General features: G+C 38.6%; 1 protein-coding gene across 50 annotated transcripts in view; it reads left to right on the forward strand.

The window, feature by feature from the left end:
* Positions 1 to 20344, forward strand: part of ANK2 (ankyrin 2) — a 568766-nt gene that overhangs the window by 533266 nt on the left and 15156 nt on the right. For 46 of the 50 annotated variants that reach the window (XM_017510194.2, XM_037732068.1, XM_037732037.1 and 43 more), the window contains 6 exons: positions 420 to 452; positions 2376 to 2397; positions 12986 to 13060; positions 15493 to 15624; positions 17529 to 17672; positions 19987 to 20272. In XM_017510194.2, coding sequence (XP_017365683.1) covers positions 420 to 452; positions 2376 to 2397; positions 12986 to 13060; positions 15493 to 15624; positions 17529 to 17672; positions 19987 to 20272 — 692 coding nt within the window. Of the gene's footprint in view, positions 1 to 419; positions 453 to 2375; positions 2398 to 5204; positions 11454 to 12985; positions 13061 to 15492; positions 15625 to 17528; positions 17673 to 19986; positions 20273 to 20344 lie in introns of all 50 variants that reach the window. The other 4 variants (XM_037731960.1, XM_037731957.1, XM_037731963.1 and 1 more) reach the window with 1 other exon arrangement.

Raw genomic sequence — 20344 nt, forward strand, 5'->3', positions numbered from 1 at the left:
GAATTTAGTAGTTCTTTGTTATAATAATGCTTCTAAATATTGCCTGTGTATTGAAATTTTTCACCATATGCTTATTTCTAGCTTTTAATATTTTCAACCAATTTCTATAATGACAAATGCCATCCAGTTCATTTAAGGTCAAACTTCAAGACTGCTGTGGTGATCTAGTATCTGAAATTAGTATATTTATAATATTGGTTCTTTTGTCTCTTAAATCTACAAACTTTGTATTTAAGTCAGTCCTCTTTTCTGGCTTTCTTCTGTAAACTGTTAGTAAGAAGAAAACAGTATGCTGACTGTATGCTTGCCTGTTAATGCTCATTGAAAGAATGTTTATTTACTCTTTCCTTTTCTTCTGAATACTTTCTACTCTTCCTTCTCTCTTTTTTCCATCTTGCATGGCATCTTGGGGCGGAAAGGAATCAGAGTCAGATCAAGAACAGGAGGAAGAGGTAATTTTATGACAGTGTCACTTGTTAACAGCTGTGTCATGATATAACCACTAACTAATAAGAGCACATAGCCTGTGTTCTTAGAAGGGGTAGGCAGTTCTTAGTAATTAAAGGGGCACAATTTTACTTAAACTCTGTAAGCCTGTTTTCTCATCTTGTGGACTAACTTAAGGTAATAGTAAAATTTCACTATAAATTGTTGCCAGTCTCTAAATTTCTCCACCGACTATTAAGAGCTAAACCATCATCTCAGGGGTTCTTAGTCTGAAGACATCTAGTGGTTGAAACTCTTTTTATACTAAGACATTATAAATGTCTAAATTTTTAATTAATTAATTTTTAATTAAATGTCTTAGTACATTTTTAATGTACTAATACATAATATGCCTTTTAAACTTCTATATCCTTACAAACTACAGAGGAGTCTTCCAGAGGCTATACTACGTGTGATAATATTGCCACTCTGGCAATTAATGGAATGTATGCTTGCATACTCTTAGGTTCTAGCATTTTCTGAGCTTTCATTTGTAATACAGATATCTATTTATACATATCACACACCATTAGAAGTTTTTCAGGTTCCTCAGTAATTTTTAGGAGTGTAAGGGGGCCCTAAGACCAAAAAGTTTAATAAGCACTGAGACCAAAAAGCTTTAAGAAGCATATAGTCAATTCCTTAGACTATAATATTATAATGCAGAACTATACTACTACTACTAATTTCTTATAAAGTGGGATCTTTACTGTTGCACATGCCTCATCAATATTGATCTCTCACAACCACCTATGAGGTGTCTATTATTAAATATTACATTATAGATGAAGAAAGCAAATCTTAGAGAGGTTACCTGGAATAAATAGCCGTATGAATTATACCTGCTTGAATATTTAAAGCAAATGTGTTGGTCTCCCTTACAAAGATCTGAAAATGCCCAACTATTATAATAGAGGTGAAAAACGTAAATGGAAAACTTAATATATTTGTTTCTAACATAGATGCATGTTAGCTATATGTAAATATTTTCAAATATAGTTTTCTTTTTTAATGTTATTCCAATGCATTCAAAATAAAAAATATAAAGAAAAATATAATAAATACCCTTGTACCCATCCGCTTAAAATGCAAGGCCTTACCAGTTTAGAAGATGACCTGGATTCATTTTTTTTTTTTCTGATGTCTTGGCAATGGAGCAGGGTGAGAAGGGTGATTATAAACTCGCTGTCCTGCTGTACATAGGCATATACACAACTGACTTAAGGCTGAAGTCATTCTTTCCCTCAACCACACAGATACTCTTGGTTTTATATACTCAATTTCCTTCCTGTACTCAGTGACCCTACTACCACAGCTGTTAAAAATGATAGGAAAGCCACCTTTGTCATGTTCACAAATCACTTTTTTTATTAGATAATTTTCCTACTGAATACTTTCTGGAACTATTCAGAGCAATAGATCCAGTTTATATTCTTTTCAGGATCTGGAATGCTGGCTTGTTATTAATGATAATGAAACTACTTCTATAGAACATATCACCCTGGCATTGCTATTTGTCATTATTTCCTTTTTCTCCACTAACTTAATGGATACTGATTAGTTAATACTGACTTCACTGTTTTTCTGATTTATTCCCTAATAAATATGTATTTTAACATCAAAACCAGCCTGGATCAGATCTCCCGAGGATTAACATGTTAGAAAGGACTTTCTACCTGTCGTGTGTAGAAAACAGAATTTTTTTTTCAAAATCCAGATAAGAATCATGGAGATTCTCAGGAAAAACTGTAGCAAAAATACTCTGACCTTCCTATAGCTATGATGTCGCCCCACGTTTATAATTATGAATAGGAGCTTTTTGTGCACGCCAGGGGCTATGAGCTAATGCAGTATTTGTAACCATTCAATTTATGTATGTTTTCTTTCAGATCGATATGACATCAGAAAAAAGTAAGAATTTAAATAAAATTGAGTTTGTTTGAAAGCTGGCTACCATAAAAAGAAGCATGAATTAAAATGCAAGCTAGTTGCTATTACTAACCACTCTAGTAATTAAATTTTTATATTTTCCTTATTAATCATTAATATATTTATAAAAGCAGCTTGGCCAGTTAAATTACAAATGTACCTAATTTGTGAGCTATTTAGCAGTAAAATGCAGTGATTATTCATCTAAGCATTCACTTTCTTTTGACATCCTTGTTAACCCTGGTATTGCTGTTATGCTTGTTTAGAAACCCACCCTACCGTTTTGTCCATTTGTTAGCATAACATTGTCATCTCATTATTTTTTAAGCACTGACATGACAGTATCACTTTTTATGTAATGCAGTAGTGACTTCTGTAGAGAGCTAATTATTTTTGTAGGATACACCTGCAAAAGTGATACTGTCTAATAGCTTTTAGCTGATGCTAACTCCATCCAACACCTGCCGCCTCCCCCACCCCTCCCTTGCACTTTTTACTGTGGTGAAGTGTATGTAACCAACGTCTTTAGGGCTGAGGTCTAACAGGCTTCTGTGAAAACTTTCTGGAAAAAATCAAAACAAAAACAAAAACGAAGAGCAAATAATGCAAAAATTAAAACTCCCTGGTGAAATTACTAATCACAACAGCATTTTATTATAGGGCTAATTTTAAATAATGATGCAAATCCCAAACCTGATCTAGTAGAGATAGAAATGGTTTTTACAGACCTTAAAAAAGCTATCTTAGAGCTCATTTCAGGTTTGTAATATCCAATTGACATTTTAGTTTGTTGGACTATTTCTAGTGACTCTCTGGCTTCTTGTGGAAACTTCAGTTGAATTTTACAGATTTCTGCTTTTGTGCCTCAAATGCTTTTTAAAAATCTGATTTTTAAAGTTTATTGATTTTAAGATCAATAAACTTTATTTCAGAGTTTATTTTGATTTACTGTATTTCGGAGTGTATTCCCAAAAGGAGAAAACATAGAACCATGTTTAATATGGTCATCTGGCCCTATACAATGATCTGAGGGCTTTTTTTAAAGTCGTAGGACAATGTATTTTACTACCAATTTACTGAAGTTGCTTTGAATGAGGCTTCCCCTCAGGTTAAATCACTATTCAGATCTGGAATATTTGAGATTCTGGATATTTTCATTGGTTTATATAATTGAAAAGAATTGTATTGGTATAAATTACATTAATATATTTATAACTGTAAATTCACATACTGTATGTCAACAAATACAGATTCTCCCAAGAGAAAGCACTTTTGTTTATATGACATATCACATTGCCTTAATTGATTCCTTTTTTAAGTGATTTTACTGTATTCTCTCACTTTCTTCTTCAGAACCACTCCGTTTATTTAAATAGCCCCTTACTTTGCTCCTCTGATACAAACTAGTAAGAATAAAAAATTAATTCATCCATCCGGCTCAATTGTTAACAAAATAAAAGAAAGAAAAAAATATTACCATGTTGCTATAATGCCATGGATTTTCCTGAATGATTTCTAGGTGTTTTGAGGGTTTCAAAAGTTTCAAATACAGACTTACATTTGCTTTTACTTTAAAGATAATCATTAAATAATCTTCATCTAGGTGTAAACTAATCTCTAAGAAGGGCTCTGTGGAATGGACTCTCACCTGAAGTCTTTTTATGAGTACATTTTAAAACAGTTGACTGAGTTTTCTTTCTTACCTTTAATAGGTGTAAGACCCCATAACCTAAGCCTCAAATATACCACCTTCAGCAGCTTATGCATGGATTTGTAGGGAAATAAGTACACTTCACCACAGTAACGTTTTCCATATCTGTTCTAAATTCCTGCCATCCTCCTGCCCATGCGTTTCAGCAAGGCCACCTCTCCCGGCAGTTTTACTCCACCTTTGCTTTGCATGGAAATAACTTGGCTTACATAAACTGTGCGTGTGTCCTGTGTGACTGTCTCTGACTTGGGTTGCCATGCATCACATTTTAACTTTGGACTCACATATAAGTTTAATCACAATTGTTGTTTCTGTTGTTTTTCTTTCCTTTCCTTTATTTCCCTCCTTGGTCTGTCCATTCTGTGTCTAAACAAGGAGGTTGCTCCAAGGAAAGGACCATGCCTTGTAGTACCAGACTGTTTGTTTCATTGTTAGGTGTGAATTTCCCTTAGATGAAATGCCGGTTTGCAGCTGATTCAGATATATTTTATATAGTCTTTGTATATTGGTAGAACTAAACATACTGAATTTCAGATTTTTATATGATTAAAAATGTACATACATCATTAGATGTGACTCTGAGCTTGCTACTACTGGCTTTCTCCTAGAGGAAATCAACTTTCTGCAATTTCTAATGCTTTTTTTCTTATTTTTTCCACATGGTTGTTTTTTGTTTTTCAACATTGATCTGTAACATCCGAACAATCTTGAGATACCTTTGTGTAATTTCACTGTGTTTTTTGTTTTGATATGTAAATGGGTTTTTTGTGTGTATGTGTGTCTTGTTTTAGCTTTGTTGTATGTGTGGATGTGCTACAAGTGAGAAAAATTAAGCAAGTTATTTCCTGCTCATTTTTCCTTTTCAGTTTTTTTTTTTTTTTTTTTTTTTTTTTTTTTTTCCGTTAGCCTTGCTTTGCTCTTGTACCCTGAGGCCTTGTGGATCTACCATTCCCAGTCCATTTTGTTGCCCCTCCCACCACAACAGGAAAAGACGCTGTGTCGTTTCAGTCCTGATTACATTTGCCAATATCTTTTTTGATTTCCATTTTACTTTCAATGTTTTTCATTCACATCAAAGATGATGAGACAGAATCTACAGAAACATCTGTCCTGAAAAGTCACCTGGTTAATGAAGTTCCTGTCCTAGCAAGTCCGGACTTGCTCTCTGAAGTTTCTGAGATGAAACAAGATTTGATCAAAATGACCGCCATCTTGACCACAGATGTGTCTGATAAGGCAGGTTCTATTAAAGTGAAGGAGCTGGTGAAGGCTGCTGAGGAAGAGCCAGGAGAGCCTTTTGAAATCGTTGAAAGAGTTAAAGAGGACTTAGAGAAAGTGAATGAAATCCTGAGAAGTGGAACCTGCACCAGAGATGAAGGCAGTGTGCAGCGCTCTCGGTCTGAGAAAGGATTAGTGGAAGAGGAATGGGTTATTGTCAGTGATGAGGAAATAGAAGAGGCTAAGCAAAAAGCACCTTTAGAAATCACTGAATATCCATGTGTAGAAGTTAGAGTAGATAAAGAGATCAAAGGAAAAGTAGAGAAAGACTCAACTGGGCTAGTGAACTACCTTACTGACGAACTGAATTCCTATGTGCCTCCTCCCAAAGAGCAGCCACAGACAGTTCAAGATAAGGCAGGGAAGAAAAGTGAGGCTCTGTCTGTTGGCAGGAGCTCTGAAAAGGAAGGGAAAGACAAACCCCCAGATGAGACACAGAGTACACAGAAACACAAACCAAGCTTGGGAATAAAGAAGCCAGTGAGAAGGAAATTAAAAGAAAAGCAGAAACAAAAAGAGGAAGGTTTACAAGCTAGTGCAGAGAAAGCTGAACTTAAAAAAGGTAGTTCAGAAGAGTCATTAGATGAAGACCCAGGTTTAGCCCCTGAACCTCTTCCCACTGCCAAGGCCACATCTCCTTTGATAGAAGAAACTCCCATTGGTTCTATAAAGGACAAAGTAAAGGCCCTTCAGAAGCGAGTGGAAGATGAACAGAAAGGTCGAAGCAAGTTGCCCATCAGAGTCAAAGGCAAGGAGGACGTGCCAAAAAAAAACACCCACAGGACACATCCAGCTGCGTCACCCTCTCTGAAGTCAGAGAGACATGCACCAGGGTCTCCGTCCTCTAAAACAGAAAGACACTCTGCTCTTTCCTCTTCTGCAAAAACTGAAAGGCACCCTCCAGTATCACCATCAAGTAAAACTGAGAAACACTCACCTGTGTCACCCTCTGCAAAAACGGAAAGACATTCACCTGTGTCATCATCGAGTAAAGCTGAGAAACACTCACCTGTATCACCCTCGACAAAAACGGAAAGGCACTCCCCTGTGTCATCTACAAAAACAGAAAGACACCCGCCTATTTCACCTTCAGGCAAAGCAGACAAACGTCCACCTGTATCACCTTCTGGGAGAACAGAAAAACACCCACCAGTATCCCCTGGGAGAACAGAAAAACGCTTGCCTGTTTCGCCCTCCGGAAGAACAGACAAGCACCCACCTGTATCAACCGCTGGGAAAACCGAGAAGCACCTGCCTGTGTCACCTTCTGGCAAAACAGAAAAGCAACCACCTGTATCCCCCACTTCAAAAACAGAGAGGATCGAGGAAACCATGTCTGTTCGGGAGTTGATGAAGGCTTTTCAGTCAGGCCAGGACCCTTCTAAACATAAAACTGGACTCTTTGAGCACAAATCAGCAAAACAAAAGCAGCCACAAGAGAAAGGTAAAGTTCGGGTAGAAAAAGAAAAGGGGCCAATATTAACCCAGAGAGAAACTCAGAAAACAGAGAATCAGACCATCAAACGAGGTCAGAGACACCCAGTAACGGGCGTGACAGAATCCAAAAGAGGAGTTCGTGCTTCCTCCATAGGGATTAAGAAAGAAGATGCAGTCGCAGAAAAGGAGAAAAGTCTCAGCCACAAAATACCTGAACCTGTTCAGTCAGCACCTGAAGAAGAAAGCCACAGAGAGAGTGAAGTCCCCAAAGAAAAGGTGGCTGATGAGCAGGGAGATATGGATCTCCAGATCAGCCCAGATAGGAAAACCTCCACTGACTTCTCTGCAGTCATTAAGCAAGAGTTGGAAGACAATGACAAATACCAACAATTCCGACTGAGCGAGGAGACAGAAAAGGCACAGCTTCACTTAGACCAAGTACTCACTAGTCCTTTCAACACGACATTTCCCCTCGACTACATGAAAGATGAGTTCCTTCCAGCTCTGTCTTTACAGAGCGGTGCTTTAGATGGCAGTTCTGAAAGCCTAAAGAACGAGGGGGTAGCAGGCTCTCCGTGTGGCAGCCTGATGGAGGGGACCCCTCAGATTAGTTCAGAAGAAAGCTATAAGCATGAGGGCCTAGCAGAGACCCCTGAGACAAGCCCAGAAAGTCTTTCTTTCTCACCAAAGAAAAGTGAGGAGCAAATTGGGGAAACAAAGGAAACCACCAAGGTAGAAACCACCACAGAAATTCATACAGAAAAAGAACATTCTGCAACCAAAGACATTACTGGTGGCTCTGAAGAGCAAGGTGCCACAGTCACTGAGGGCTCAGAGACCTCTACTGAGGGTTTTCAGAAAGAGGCCACTCTAGAGTCTCCCAAAGACACAGGTCCCAAAAGAGAAGATGATTGCACAGACAGCTGTAGTGTAGCATTAGCAAAAGAGACACCCACGGGACTGACTGAGGAGGCAGGCTATGATGAAAGTCAAAGTACCTTTGGTAGTTCAGCCCACAAGACACAAACTGATAGTGAGGCTCAGGAATTCACAGCCATGTTAGAGGAGACAAAGGCCTCGCCGCTGCCTGAGGCTTCTGTAAAGACAGATACAGAAACTGAATCAAAGCCTCAGGGAGTCATTAGAAGTCCCCAAGGGTTAGAACTTGCACTCCCTAGCCGAGATAGTGAAGTCCTCAGCGCTGTGGCTGATGACTCATTAGCAGTGAGCCACAAAGACTCTCTGGAAGCCAGCCCTGTGCTAGAAGATAACTCCTCACACAAAACCCCTGATTCTCTGGAACCAAGTCCTCTGAAAGAATCCCCTTGCCGTGACTCTCTGGAAAGCAGCCCTGTTGAACCAAAGATGAAGGCTGGAATTTTTCCAAGTCACTTTCCTCTTCCTGCAGCTGTTGCCAAAACAGAACTCTTGATGGAAGTGGCCTCTGTGCGGTCCCGGCTACTCCGAGACCCTGACGGCAGTGCTGAGGATGACAGTCTTGAGCAGACATCGCTCATGGAGAGCTCAGGGAAGAGCCCCCTTTCTCCTGACACCCCCAGCTCTGAGGAAGTCAGCTACGAGGTTACACCCAAAACCACAGATGTAAGTACACCAAAACCAGCTGTGATTCATGAATGTGCAGAGGAGGATGATTCAGAAAACGGGGAGAAAAAGAGGTTCACACCTGAAGAGGAGATGTTTAAAATGGTAACCAAAATCAAAACGTTTGATGAACTTGAACAGGAAGCAAAGCAGAAAAGGGACTACAAAAAAGAACCCAAACAAGAAGAATCTTCTTCATCCTCTGACCCAGATGCTGACTGTTCAGCAGATGTGGATGAACCAAAACATATAGGCAGTGAGGAGGATGAAAGTGGTGTCCCTGTATTAGTAACTTCAGAGAGCAGGAAGGTGTCTTCCTCCTCGGAAAGTGAACCTGAGTTGACACAGCTAAAAAAAGGTGCTGACTCGGGTCTCTTACCAGAACCAGTGATTCGAGTTCAACCTCCTTCTCCACTTCCATCCAGCATGGACTCCAATTCTAGCCCAGAAGAAGTACAGTTCCAGCCTATCGTTTCCAAACAATATACTTTCAAGATGAGTGAAGACACTCAGGAAGAGCCAGGCAAATCAGAAGAAGAAAAAGATTCTGAATCCCATTTAGCTGAAGACAGTCATGTAGTTTCCACTGAGGGTGCAGATACGTCTTGTGATAAGCTAAACAGAGACACTGATCAGCCAAAAACCTGTGATGGCGATGGATGTGAGGCCATGAGTCCTAGCAGCTCAGTTGCTCCTGTCTCTTCAGGTCTGCAGAGTCCGACTGGTGATGATGTTGATGAACAGCCAGTCATCTATAAAGAATCATTAGCTCTCCAAGGCACTCATGAAAAAGACACAGAAGGAAAAGAGCTTGATGTTTCTACAGCAGAATCTTCACAAGTAGATTGCCCCAGTGAAAGCTTTTCATCTTCGTCCTCTTTCCCTCATTGTTTAGTATCTGAAGGAAAAGTATTGGATGAAGACATATCTGCCACATCTTCTACTCAAAAAACAGAGGTCACAAAAACTGATGAAACATTTGAGAACTTAACAAAGGACTGCCCCACTCAAGACTCATCCATTACTACTCAAACAGATAGATTTTCTACGGATGTTCCCATGTCCAACCTAGCTGAGACTGATGAAATCTATGATCCCCAAATCACTAGCCCTTATGAAAATGTCCCGTCCCAATCTTTTTTCTCTAGTGAAGAAAGCAAAACCCAGACAGATGCAGATCACCCCACAAATTTTCACTCTTCTGAAGTGTATTCCGTTACCATCACATCCTCTGCTGAAGACGTAGTGGCAAGCTCCTCTGGTGGAACTGTTTTAAGCAAAGAATCTAATTTTGAGAGCCAGGGCCTAAAAATGGAATCCCAACAAGAAAGTACCTTGTGGGAAATCCAATCAGACAGTGCCTCTTCATCTCTCGAGCCTACTATGCCAGCTACAACAGCAGTTGTTGGTGAACAAATAAGCAAAGTCCTCATCACAAAAACTGATGTGGATTCTGATTCCTGGAGTGAAATTCGGGAAGACGACGAAGCCTTTGAGGCTCGTGTGAAAGAGGAAGAACAAAAGATATTTGGTTTGATGGTAGACAGACAATCACAGGGTACCACCCCTGACACCACTCCTGCTAGGACCCCAACTGAAGAGGGTACCCCAACAAGTGAGCAAAACCCATTTCTGTTTCAGGAAGGAAAATTGTTTGAAATGACCCGAAGTGGTGCCATCGATATGACCAAAAGGTCCTATGCAGATGAAAGTTTTCACTTTTTCCAAATTGGTCAAGAATCCAGGGAAGAGACTCCCTCTGAAGATGTGAAAGAAGAGGCTGCGGGGGCTGAGACACTACAGCTGGAGACATCAGTTGAGTCACTAGTGCTTTCAGAATCAAAAGAAGCAGTGGATGATGAAGCTGACTTACTTCCAGAAGACCTGAGTGAGGAAGTAGAGGAAATACCTGCTTCAGATGCTCAACTTAACTCCCAAATGGGGATTTCAGCCTCCACTGAAACACTGACAAAAGAAGCTGTTAGTGTAGGGACCAAGGACCTCTCCACCATGCAAACGGGTGATACACCTCATCTGCCTGATGTAAAGCAGGTATCCTGCCCTGACTCTTCTGAACTAGTTGTACAAGCCCAGTTAGATTTTTCCACAGTCACCAGGTCTGTTTATTCAGATAAAGGTGATGCCTCTCCTGATTCTTCCCCAGAAGAACAGAAATCAGTGATTGAAATTCCTACTGCACCCATGGAGAATGTGCCTTCTACTGAAAGCAAATCCAAAATTCCTGTAAGGACTATGCCCACTTCCACCCCAGCACTTCCATCTGCAGAGTATGAGAGTTCACTCTCTGAAGATTTTCTATCCAGTGTAGATGAAGAAAATAAAGAGGATGAAGCAAAACCAAAGTCCAAACTCCCTGTCAAAGTACCCCTCCAAAGAGTGGAACAGCAGCTCTCAGATCTAGACACCACTGTCCAGAAGATAGTGGCTCCTCAGGGACAGGACATGACAAGCATCACACCAGATAATAGGAGCAAATCTGAATCTGATGCTAGTTCTTTGGACTCAAAGATCAAATGCCCAGTAAACACCAGAAGTTACACTGAGACAGAAACAGAGAGCAGAGAGAGGGCAGAGGAACTTGAGTTAGAATCAGAAGAAGGGGCCACACGACCAAAGATACTTGCATCTCGATTGCCAGTTAAGAGCAGAAGCACCACATCTTCCTGCAGGGGGGGCATGAGCCCCACAAAAGAAAGTAAGGAGCATTTCTTTGACCTTTACAGAAATTCCATAGAATTCTTTGAGGAGATTAGTGATGAGGCTTCCAAGTTAGTGGATAGGCTGACACAGTCAGAGAGGGAGCAGGAACTAGTTTCAGACGATGAAAGTAGTAGTGCCCTGGAAGTTTCAGTAATTGAAAATCTGCCACCTGTTGAGACCGAGCACTCAGTTCCTGAGGACATCTTTGACACAAGGCCCATTTGGGATGAGTCTATTGAGACTCTGATTGAACGCATCCCTGATGAAAATGGCCATGACCATGCTGAAGGTATTTGCCAGCCACTGGGATTCCCTGTGCTACGCATGTCATAAAATTGATATAGTTTCTTTGTATGTTTGTTTTATTTGATGATTTGTGTCTCATTTTCTTTAAGCTTTCTGTAGTGACTAATGTGTTTGTGTAAGCCCTTTGTGTTTTGTGCTTTCTTTGTATATTCTTGTCTAAGAAAACAATCTCAAGATTGAGTAATGAGAATGCTTATGGAAAACATAAACATAATAACCAGGCAATAGTGATCTTGCCTTTCTTTAGCCTCTGCACGTAATAAGGCCATGCGAGCTTTGAGTTTTGTTGTTCTGAAGTCCCAAGCTTAGACTCAAATTAAGCACTTTTGCACATGAATATATTGGATTTTGTTTCATAGCATAAAGACTCATTGCTTTTCTTCTTACCTTTGCATACTTTAAAATAATTTGCACTTACAATTTTGTAATCATTAGGAAGCCATTTGCTTGAGAAGATTTCACATAACATGAAATTCTAATTGTTATGGATTTGTTTTTGATTCAGAAAGGCTGGATTTCAGATACCATTGGTAAATACTTTAAGCAAACAAACCTAAGGTAAAAATATGCTTTTCATTTATGTGGTAGATGAATGGAGAATGTATTCAAATTAGATGCAGCAGACAACAAAAACTCAAACTTTGCACAGTTTAAGTTGACTGTGAGGGCTTTTTAAGTTTTAAAAAAGGAAACCATAGATGGCTTTGAAAAGTAGCCTGTGTTCTTCCAATATCTCTGCAATGAAGACTGTTATTCCTAAATTTGCCTAAATTTGGGTTATGCAAAATTTCCTATACCATGGTGTAAAATGCTGCCCATCAATCAGTGGGAGTTAAAATGAATGGGAAGATTATAATTTACGAGTAAGTAGTATATAAGCTTAATAGCAAGCAGGCAGAAACTTTGTCCAAAAGACATGTATGCATACAAATACAATATACACATTTAAATACATGTACTTTTATCCTCGTTTCTCCAAGGTCACCAGGGCCAAGGCAAATGTTTCTGGCCATACTAATCAGGATGGTCTGATCAACTCATGATTGAGATCTCTTGTGACTCTCTGATGTGATTCCTTTCAGAGATGACCTGGAAATGATCTATCCCTCCACAAGCAATAATAGGAGGTCCTAGCCAATTGCTCCACTTCTGCATCCCATTTATGATTTCTCTGGTGTTCCATGAACAAGATGGTGATCTTCTGGTGGGCAGTATTCTCTCTGATAATTTAAAAGAAAAGTCATAAGACTACTACAAATCAGCAACTTATATAATTGTGTCTAATAACTAGTCTTGATTAAAGAGATATGGAAGCAGATGGTTTTCATGATTCATATTAGATCTATTCCCCATTCCACCCTGGAAATCAGACACACAATATGATCTGAAATGTAATATATAGTTAGTGCTTTCAAGTATTTGGAGAAGTGACTTCCTTTCTTTGAATGAATCAGTACTGTGGTTCCTCTCCTGTCATAGACAACCTTTGGCCATTCTGTTTTTGACCTTCTCCAGATCCACAGGATGAGCAGGAACGGATCGAGGAAAGGCTGGCTTATATTGCTGATCACCTTGGCTTCAGCTGGACAGGTAAAAAGAATGTGACCCAGTTTTCCAATAAAACCTGACATAGATGCATCAGTCAAGGGTCATTAACAACATAAAAGATATCCCCACCCTTTTCTTGAGAAAGAATATATAAAAAGAAGAATAAACTAAGAACTAGAAAACCTGGGCTCTGCATCAGTTAATGATGTAGCCGAGGGCAGGCCTTTTGTCATCTCTGAAATTTAGAATAATAAAACTTTCTATTTGAAGATTTAGAGAACATAGCAACCTTCAGGAACCTTCTTTGGCAGTTGTAGAGATCTAAATTAGAGGGAGATTATTACGTTTCATATCAATTTTAGATGTAATTATTATCAAATTTAATGTGAAATTTAACGAGGGCTACTTCTTTTAGATACCTTATGTCAAAACTCTTCATAGTAAACAACCCTAAAATTTGCTTTGGCTAAGTTTTAAAACACACATGAATGAGATATTTTACTAATATTTTTGAGAAATGAGAGTGTTTAAGTATAGAAATTTTATGTTAATTTATTAAGAAAATGAAATCTAAAATTAATATACTTTATAAATTATGATTTGTAGGTTTTAAAAACTATACTTTTTCATCTACCTGTGACTTAGCATATTAAAGCAAGATTGTCAGTCTGGTTTAATTTTTTTAAGTCTTTTTTTTTTTTTAATATCACTGTGACTACTTCAAAGAGACAAACATTATAAAGTAATATTCTTCTCCTTTCAATTTCTTAGATTTGACGATGAATAGGAGCCTGTAATACTCATAAAGATAACTAATAATTTAGAGTAAGTGACTGGAAACAGGAGGAGTAGCCATTTTCTCACTTTTAAGTATTTTAAAGTAATGCTTACATACTGATCAAACTTAATTAATTCAGGGATTTAGGGGAGACAATGGTACCAAGCTATTCCTGACTGACTTACTAGATAACATTCAGAAGTATTTCTTTTGCTCTTTAAATATGTTTGTACTCATACCTATATATTAAACGCAGTATGTATATATTTGGTAAAAATTCAAACCTACCACCATATAGAATGACATAAAATGAAAAGTAAATATGGCTCTCACACATTTCTTCTAGCCTTGTGCCTCAGAGGTAACTACTAATACTTTCTCATGCTTTTAGAAAAAATATACAATGCCTATATTTATGCCTGTTATTTAAAAGTAGGGAAAATATTTACTGAATAATATTCCTCATAGTCTGTTAACATAGAGATATGTATTTCATTATTTTAAGGGGCTATTTAATTCCACTATATGGAAGTTCTATAATTTTGTCAATGGCCTTGTTGATGGGCTTTAGATGGTTTCCTGGTAATGGCAAAAAGTATTCTTGTGCATTGGTATATTTTTGTGAGCGTATCTATAGGGTATATTCTTAGAAGTAGAATTGCTGGGAAAAAAGATACATATATTTTTAATTTTGAAAGATATTGTCAAATTTCCTTTAAAAGAAGTCACCCCATTTACACACCCACACACGCATACATACATCCCATAATGTATAAGCATCCATATGTAATAGTTTGCTTATTGTTTTGTTTGTTTTGTTTTGTAGAGAGAGGATCTTGCTCTATTGCCTAGGTCAGAGTGTAGTGGCACAATCATAGCTCACTGTAACATCAAACTCCCAGGCTCAAGTGATCCTCCAGCCCCAGCCTCCTGAGTTGCTAGGACCTCAGGCAAACACTACCACACTCAGCTAATTTTTTAAAATTATTTTTTGTACAGGTGGGATCTTACTGTGTGGCCCAGGCTGGTCTTTAGCTTCTGACCTCAAGCAACCCCTACTACCTCAGCCTCCTAAAGTTCTAGGATTACAGGCATGAGCCACTCGGCCTACCCAATCCATATGGAATGTTAATAGAATTCAAAGGAAGACTTTGTGTCTTCTTTCCTGGATTAATTAATGCTTCCTCTACCTCTTATTCACATGCCATCAAATCAAATGAAGGAATTTATCCAACCACCATAATATAGCTACAACTACTATTTATCAAAGTATCCAGAAACAGGATTTATAATACTCAAAGTATCACCTATGTTAATTAAAGGGAAATTTTTTTTTCTCTTGTTATCAGTCATTTATTTTCTATTATCTTGCTTAAAAGTATAAGCAAGTATTAATGATCTCATTTGCATTTTGGAATCAAATGGGCTTGAATTATACATATCTTATCATCACTACCTCACACTTACTATTTGCAGTATGCAGTGATCAATTCTATACCCAGTTTTTGGGGGAAAAATGCACACTTAATACTAGAAGAAAAAAGGCATGTAAGAGTCACTTCTAATATGTAGAAATAAAAGAATCCAAATACTCACCACAATATAAAGAACACATTATTTACAAAATCACAAAGCAAGTTGTAGAGACTGGAACTTTGATGTTAATGTGTTTACAAAGTAGTTTTTTATCTTCTAGAATTAGCAAGAGAACTGGATTTTACTGAGGAGCAAATTCATCAAATTCGAATTGAAAATCCCAACTCTCTTCAAGACCAGAGTCATGCACTGCTGAAGTACTGGTTAGAAAGGGATGGGAAACATGCTACAGGTAAGTGGGGAACTATGTGTATATTGGGCTAAAGTTGGACATGTCTTGCTCAACAACTACATCTTGCAAATTCCGTAAAATAGTAAAGTAACAAATGCCATTAATTGAATTGCGACAAGTCATTGAGTAATATCATTTTGTTCAATGTCATTTCCTTATAACGTTGATGAGAAAAAATAATCAATTCCCAGCAAGGCCACTGTTTGCGTGTAGTTTTTGTATCCTCTCCATGTTTGTGTGGCTGTTTCCTCAGTATTCCAGTTTCCTCCCACATCCCAAAGATGTGCACATTAATTTCACGTATGTTTCTACATTGTTCCAGTCTGAATGGGTGTGTGTGTGTGTGTGAATGCACCCTGCAATGGGATGGCATCCTCTCCTGGTTGGTTCCCATACAAAGTGCTCTGAGCTGTTAGGTTAAGTTCCAGCCACTTCAGACCCTGAACTGAATAAGGGGATTGGGAAAAGAATGAATGAATGAATGAATACAAACTATTGTCAAATAAAAACGTGTACAGTGTATAATAATTATACAAGTGCATGAAATAAATGATGCCTTAGGAAAGTGCTCAGCAAGCCCACCATATTTGTTATTATTTGTTTATGAACGGCACGGTGAGAGGAGGTGCTACTTACATTTTTCACTTTGCAAAGATTTATTCCTTAATTGAACCCCACCACCACTATGACCACCATCACTCGCTGGTTCCTCAAAAATTGAATAATTATCTTACTTATATTTATTAATCTTTCTTAAATGTATGTGTAACTCATTTTCACTTCAGTGTTTAGTATTGAAAGTGTTTGGGGTTTTATTTAGAAGTTTGACAGTGTTTTGTGACCAGAACATTGTTTTCTAAGAACCTACCAATGATGTTGAATGACAACTTAGTGAACTACTCTAAGCAAATGAGAACATGTTACTGTCACTTCTAAAGTATGCGTGTTGCATAAAGACTCTTGCATGATATGTGTATGAACAGCATTAAGTGTAGGAAATGATAACAACCCTCACTTCTAACAGTAATGTTACTCAAGCCCTAATGTTTTTTTTTGTTTTGTTTTTTGTTTTTTTTTGAGACGGAGTTTCGCTCTTGTTACCCAGGCTGGAGTGCAATGGCGCGATCTTGGCTCACCGCAACCTCTGCCTACTGGGTTCAGGCAATTCTCCTGCCTCAGCCTCCTGAGTAGCTGGGACTACAGGCACGCACCACCATGCCCACCTGATTTTTTGTAGTTTTTAGTAGAGACGGGGTTTCACCGTGTTGACCAGGATGGTCTCGATCTCTTGACCTCGTGATCCACCCGCCTCGGCCTCCCAAAGTGCTGGGATTACAGGCGTGAGCCACCGCGCCCGGCCGCCCTAATACTTTTTATATATTGATAAGTGGACACAGTTGCTTTATTTAGCATTGTTTCTTGATAGTGCATTACCTCTGTTTCTGCTTCCTTTACTCATAAATAACATCCAGTCTACATTTATCATTCCTTCTCTTTACATTCTTCTAAGTAGGAGTGTCAGATTTAGCAAATAAAAACAGAACAGCTCCCAGTTAAATTTAAGTTTCAGGTGGTCAGAAAATACGTTTTTAGAATGAGCATGTCCCATGTAGTATTTGGGGCATATTTATACTAAAGAAGTATTTGTTTTTGATCTGCAATTCAGGTATGACAGGTGTCCTGTATGTTATCTGACAATTCTATGTTTAGGGCTTGTGCCCGTGCTGTGCCATCTTTTTTGTACGTATCTCTTTTGTCTGTTTGCTTATTTGTGCAAAGACATTTAACTAGGCTTTGATTGTTTCCTATACAGATATCAAAAATTTAGTAAGGCAGTTGAGTGAAAAAGATTTTTAAAGGAATACCTCTCAGTTGTAATAAATGCTCTTTTTCTAATATGTCAGATACCAACCTCATTGAATGTCTCACTAAGATCAACCGAATGGACATTGTTCATCTCATGGAGACCAACACAGAACCTCTCCAGGAACGCATCAGTCATAGTTATGCAGAAATTGAACAGACCATTACTCTGGATCATAGTGAAGGTCAAACTGTGTGTGTGTGTGTGTGTGTGTGTGTGTGTGTGTTGTGTCTGTGTGTGGTTAATTGAGGCACTGGACATACTGTCTTTTTTATTCAGAAGGTAGACCATGACCTATGGTGATCATACGTTCTTTTTCTTACTACCCTGAGGCTTTCCTCCCTGTTTTATAGAACCCTCCCACCTCTGCTTCATGCTTGTTCTTTGTTATTTCACAGATGACAAAATGATCCATTGAATCCCCTTTCCTCAATTCCATGGTGGCATTTCTTAACACTTATATTTTTTATTCTACCTTAGCCATGCCTTTCTAGATGCACAACTAGGATGATATCACTACCAATGACTGTACATTTCCTCTTTTATTTCTGCACCAACAGTTCTTCAGACCTGCGGGGACCTCCAGCCATTGGCTCTACCACCTTTTCAGTATCAAAGTTTCCCTAACCTATTCTTATTCATTTGTGGTCTCTAACACTATTTTTTTCTCTCTCTTTTATCTCTATTTTACATGTTCTCTTCTTCCTTCAAACCTCCAACCTTATCTCTTTTCTTTATTTATTCCCAGCTGATGACCACGCTTCATATTTATTAGAAAATATAGGAATAATCAGAAGCAAATGTGTATATTTTTCTACCACAAATCTACCAACATGAATGTCTCTCAATGCATATACTCACTCTAAATTCCATCCTATTAAAATGGATAAAATTTCCTCACTTTGCTAAAGCCATCATCTCTTGTTTTGTACTAGATTTCCTCTCCTTTTACCCAATCAGGGACTCCATTCCTGCAAGTATCCATTTTAGCTTCCTTCCACTAGACCATACCCAACAGCATTAAACCATGCTTTAATAGATACCATCTTTAAAAACAAAACAAAGCAAATAACTCCTTTTACCCTATATGTCCCCCTAGTATTATTGCTGTTACTCTATCCATTTTATAGGAAACTTCTTAAAAGAAAAGTCTGAATTTCCTGTCTCTGCATCCTCTCTTCCCATTCCCTCTAGAACTCCCTCTATAATTCACTCTAGTCAATCTTTTAAAATTCACCTGTTGTTTCCTCATTGTCAAATTTAGCAGGCAGTCCTCGGTCTTCAAGTTACTTTGCCTCTGAGTAACATTTGGCATGAATACTGAAGCCTTTCTTCTTCAAACACTTTCTCTATTTAATTTTCATGACATTCTCGCTTCGCTTCTTCTTCGTCTTTTTTTTTCTACTTTACTGGGTGTTTCTCCTGAGTCTTTTCGTTCTGTGTCAGCTTACTTCTCACGGATGTAAATGATGATGTATCTGAGTGTTGAGCAAAAGCCTCATGGCTTTTCCCCACCTCCCACCACTCTCCCTGTCTCACTGCTCCTTCATGCCTGGCCTCCTTGCCATTCCTGGAGAACCCTCTGCATTCTCCTGTTTCAGGGCCCTGGTATTTTCTGCCTTCTCCACCCTAGCATGTTCTTTCCTCAGATCAACATATATCTTTTTCTCTCACTTTATTTAGGTCACTGCTCAAATATCACCTCCTAAGCGGAGCCTTTCCTGACAAGTCTATTTAAAATACTAGCACCATTTATCCTCTACCTTTATCCTGGTTTACTTTTCTCCCAATATTTATCACAAATATATATCTGCAGAAATGCAAGTTCAGTGAGGACAGAAGCTTTTTCTATCTTGTTCACTGCTATATGTTCAACATTTAAGCAGCACATACTACAGAGTTGATGCTCAAAATGTATCTGTTGAATAAATGAATAAATAGATGAATGCCAGTCACTCCTCTGCTAAACATCTTTCAATGACTCCTCATTTCCTTGGATGTGATAAAATTCCTTAGCCTGTCATGAGACTCTACATAAAAAGAGTACTATCCTCATAGTGTGAGAGTGAGGACTAATCGAGTTAATACTTGCAATGTACTTGGAATGGTGCCTATTTGCCATTATTTATTATGATTGTTGACTGTCACTCTACTTACTCTTTAGATTCTATGCTTTGACTATCTCAGTCAATTCCTGCTTACCATTACGTATCCTTAGCATGTAACACACTCTGCATTTCCTTTCCAAATCCCAAGCCCATGTTCAGTGCTCCCACACTCATTGACTGGCACCTGTGGCCCAGTTGCTCTGCATTGGAATTGACTCTTACTTGTCTGGACTCTTCTACACAATCAGCATCTTGATGGTGGACATGGTGTTTTCTTCATCTTTATAATCCGTGGGCTTATCTCAGGATGTAGCACATAGCAGTTACTTAATAAATATCCAATCAGTATAGGTAAGCTTCAACTAAATACTTAAATCATTCTCCCTTTAGGGTTCTCAGTACTTCAGGAGGAGTTATGCACTGCACAGCACAAGCAGAAAGAGGAGCAAGCTGTTTCTAAAGAAAGCGAGACCTGTGATCACCCTCCTATTGTCTCAGAGGAAGACATTTCTGTTGGTTATTCCACGTTTCAGGACGGCATCCCCAAAACTGAGGGGGACAGCTCAGCCACAGCACTCTTTCCCGAAACTCACAAGGAGCAAGTTCAACAGGATTTCTCAGGGAAAATGCAAGACCTGCCTGAAGAGTCATCTCTGGAATATCAGCAGGAATATTTGTGAGTTTCCAAAGAAAGCCTGCCAAATGTAATTTCATAGATACAGGCTAATGTGGGTGCCAGGCATATATA

Source organism: Cebus imitator, unplaced genomic scaffold (assembly GCF_001604975.1).
Source record: "Cebus imitator isolate Cc_AM_T3 unplaced genomic scaffold, Cebus_imitator-1.0 Scaffold17, whole genome shotgun sequence".
In the NCBI taxonomy this organism is placed as follows: domain Eukaryota; kingdom Metazoa; phylum Chordata; class Mammalia; order Primates; family Cebidae; genus Cebus; species Cebus imitator.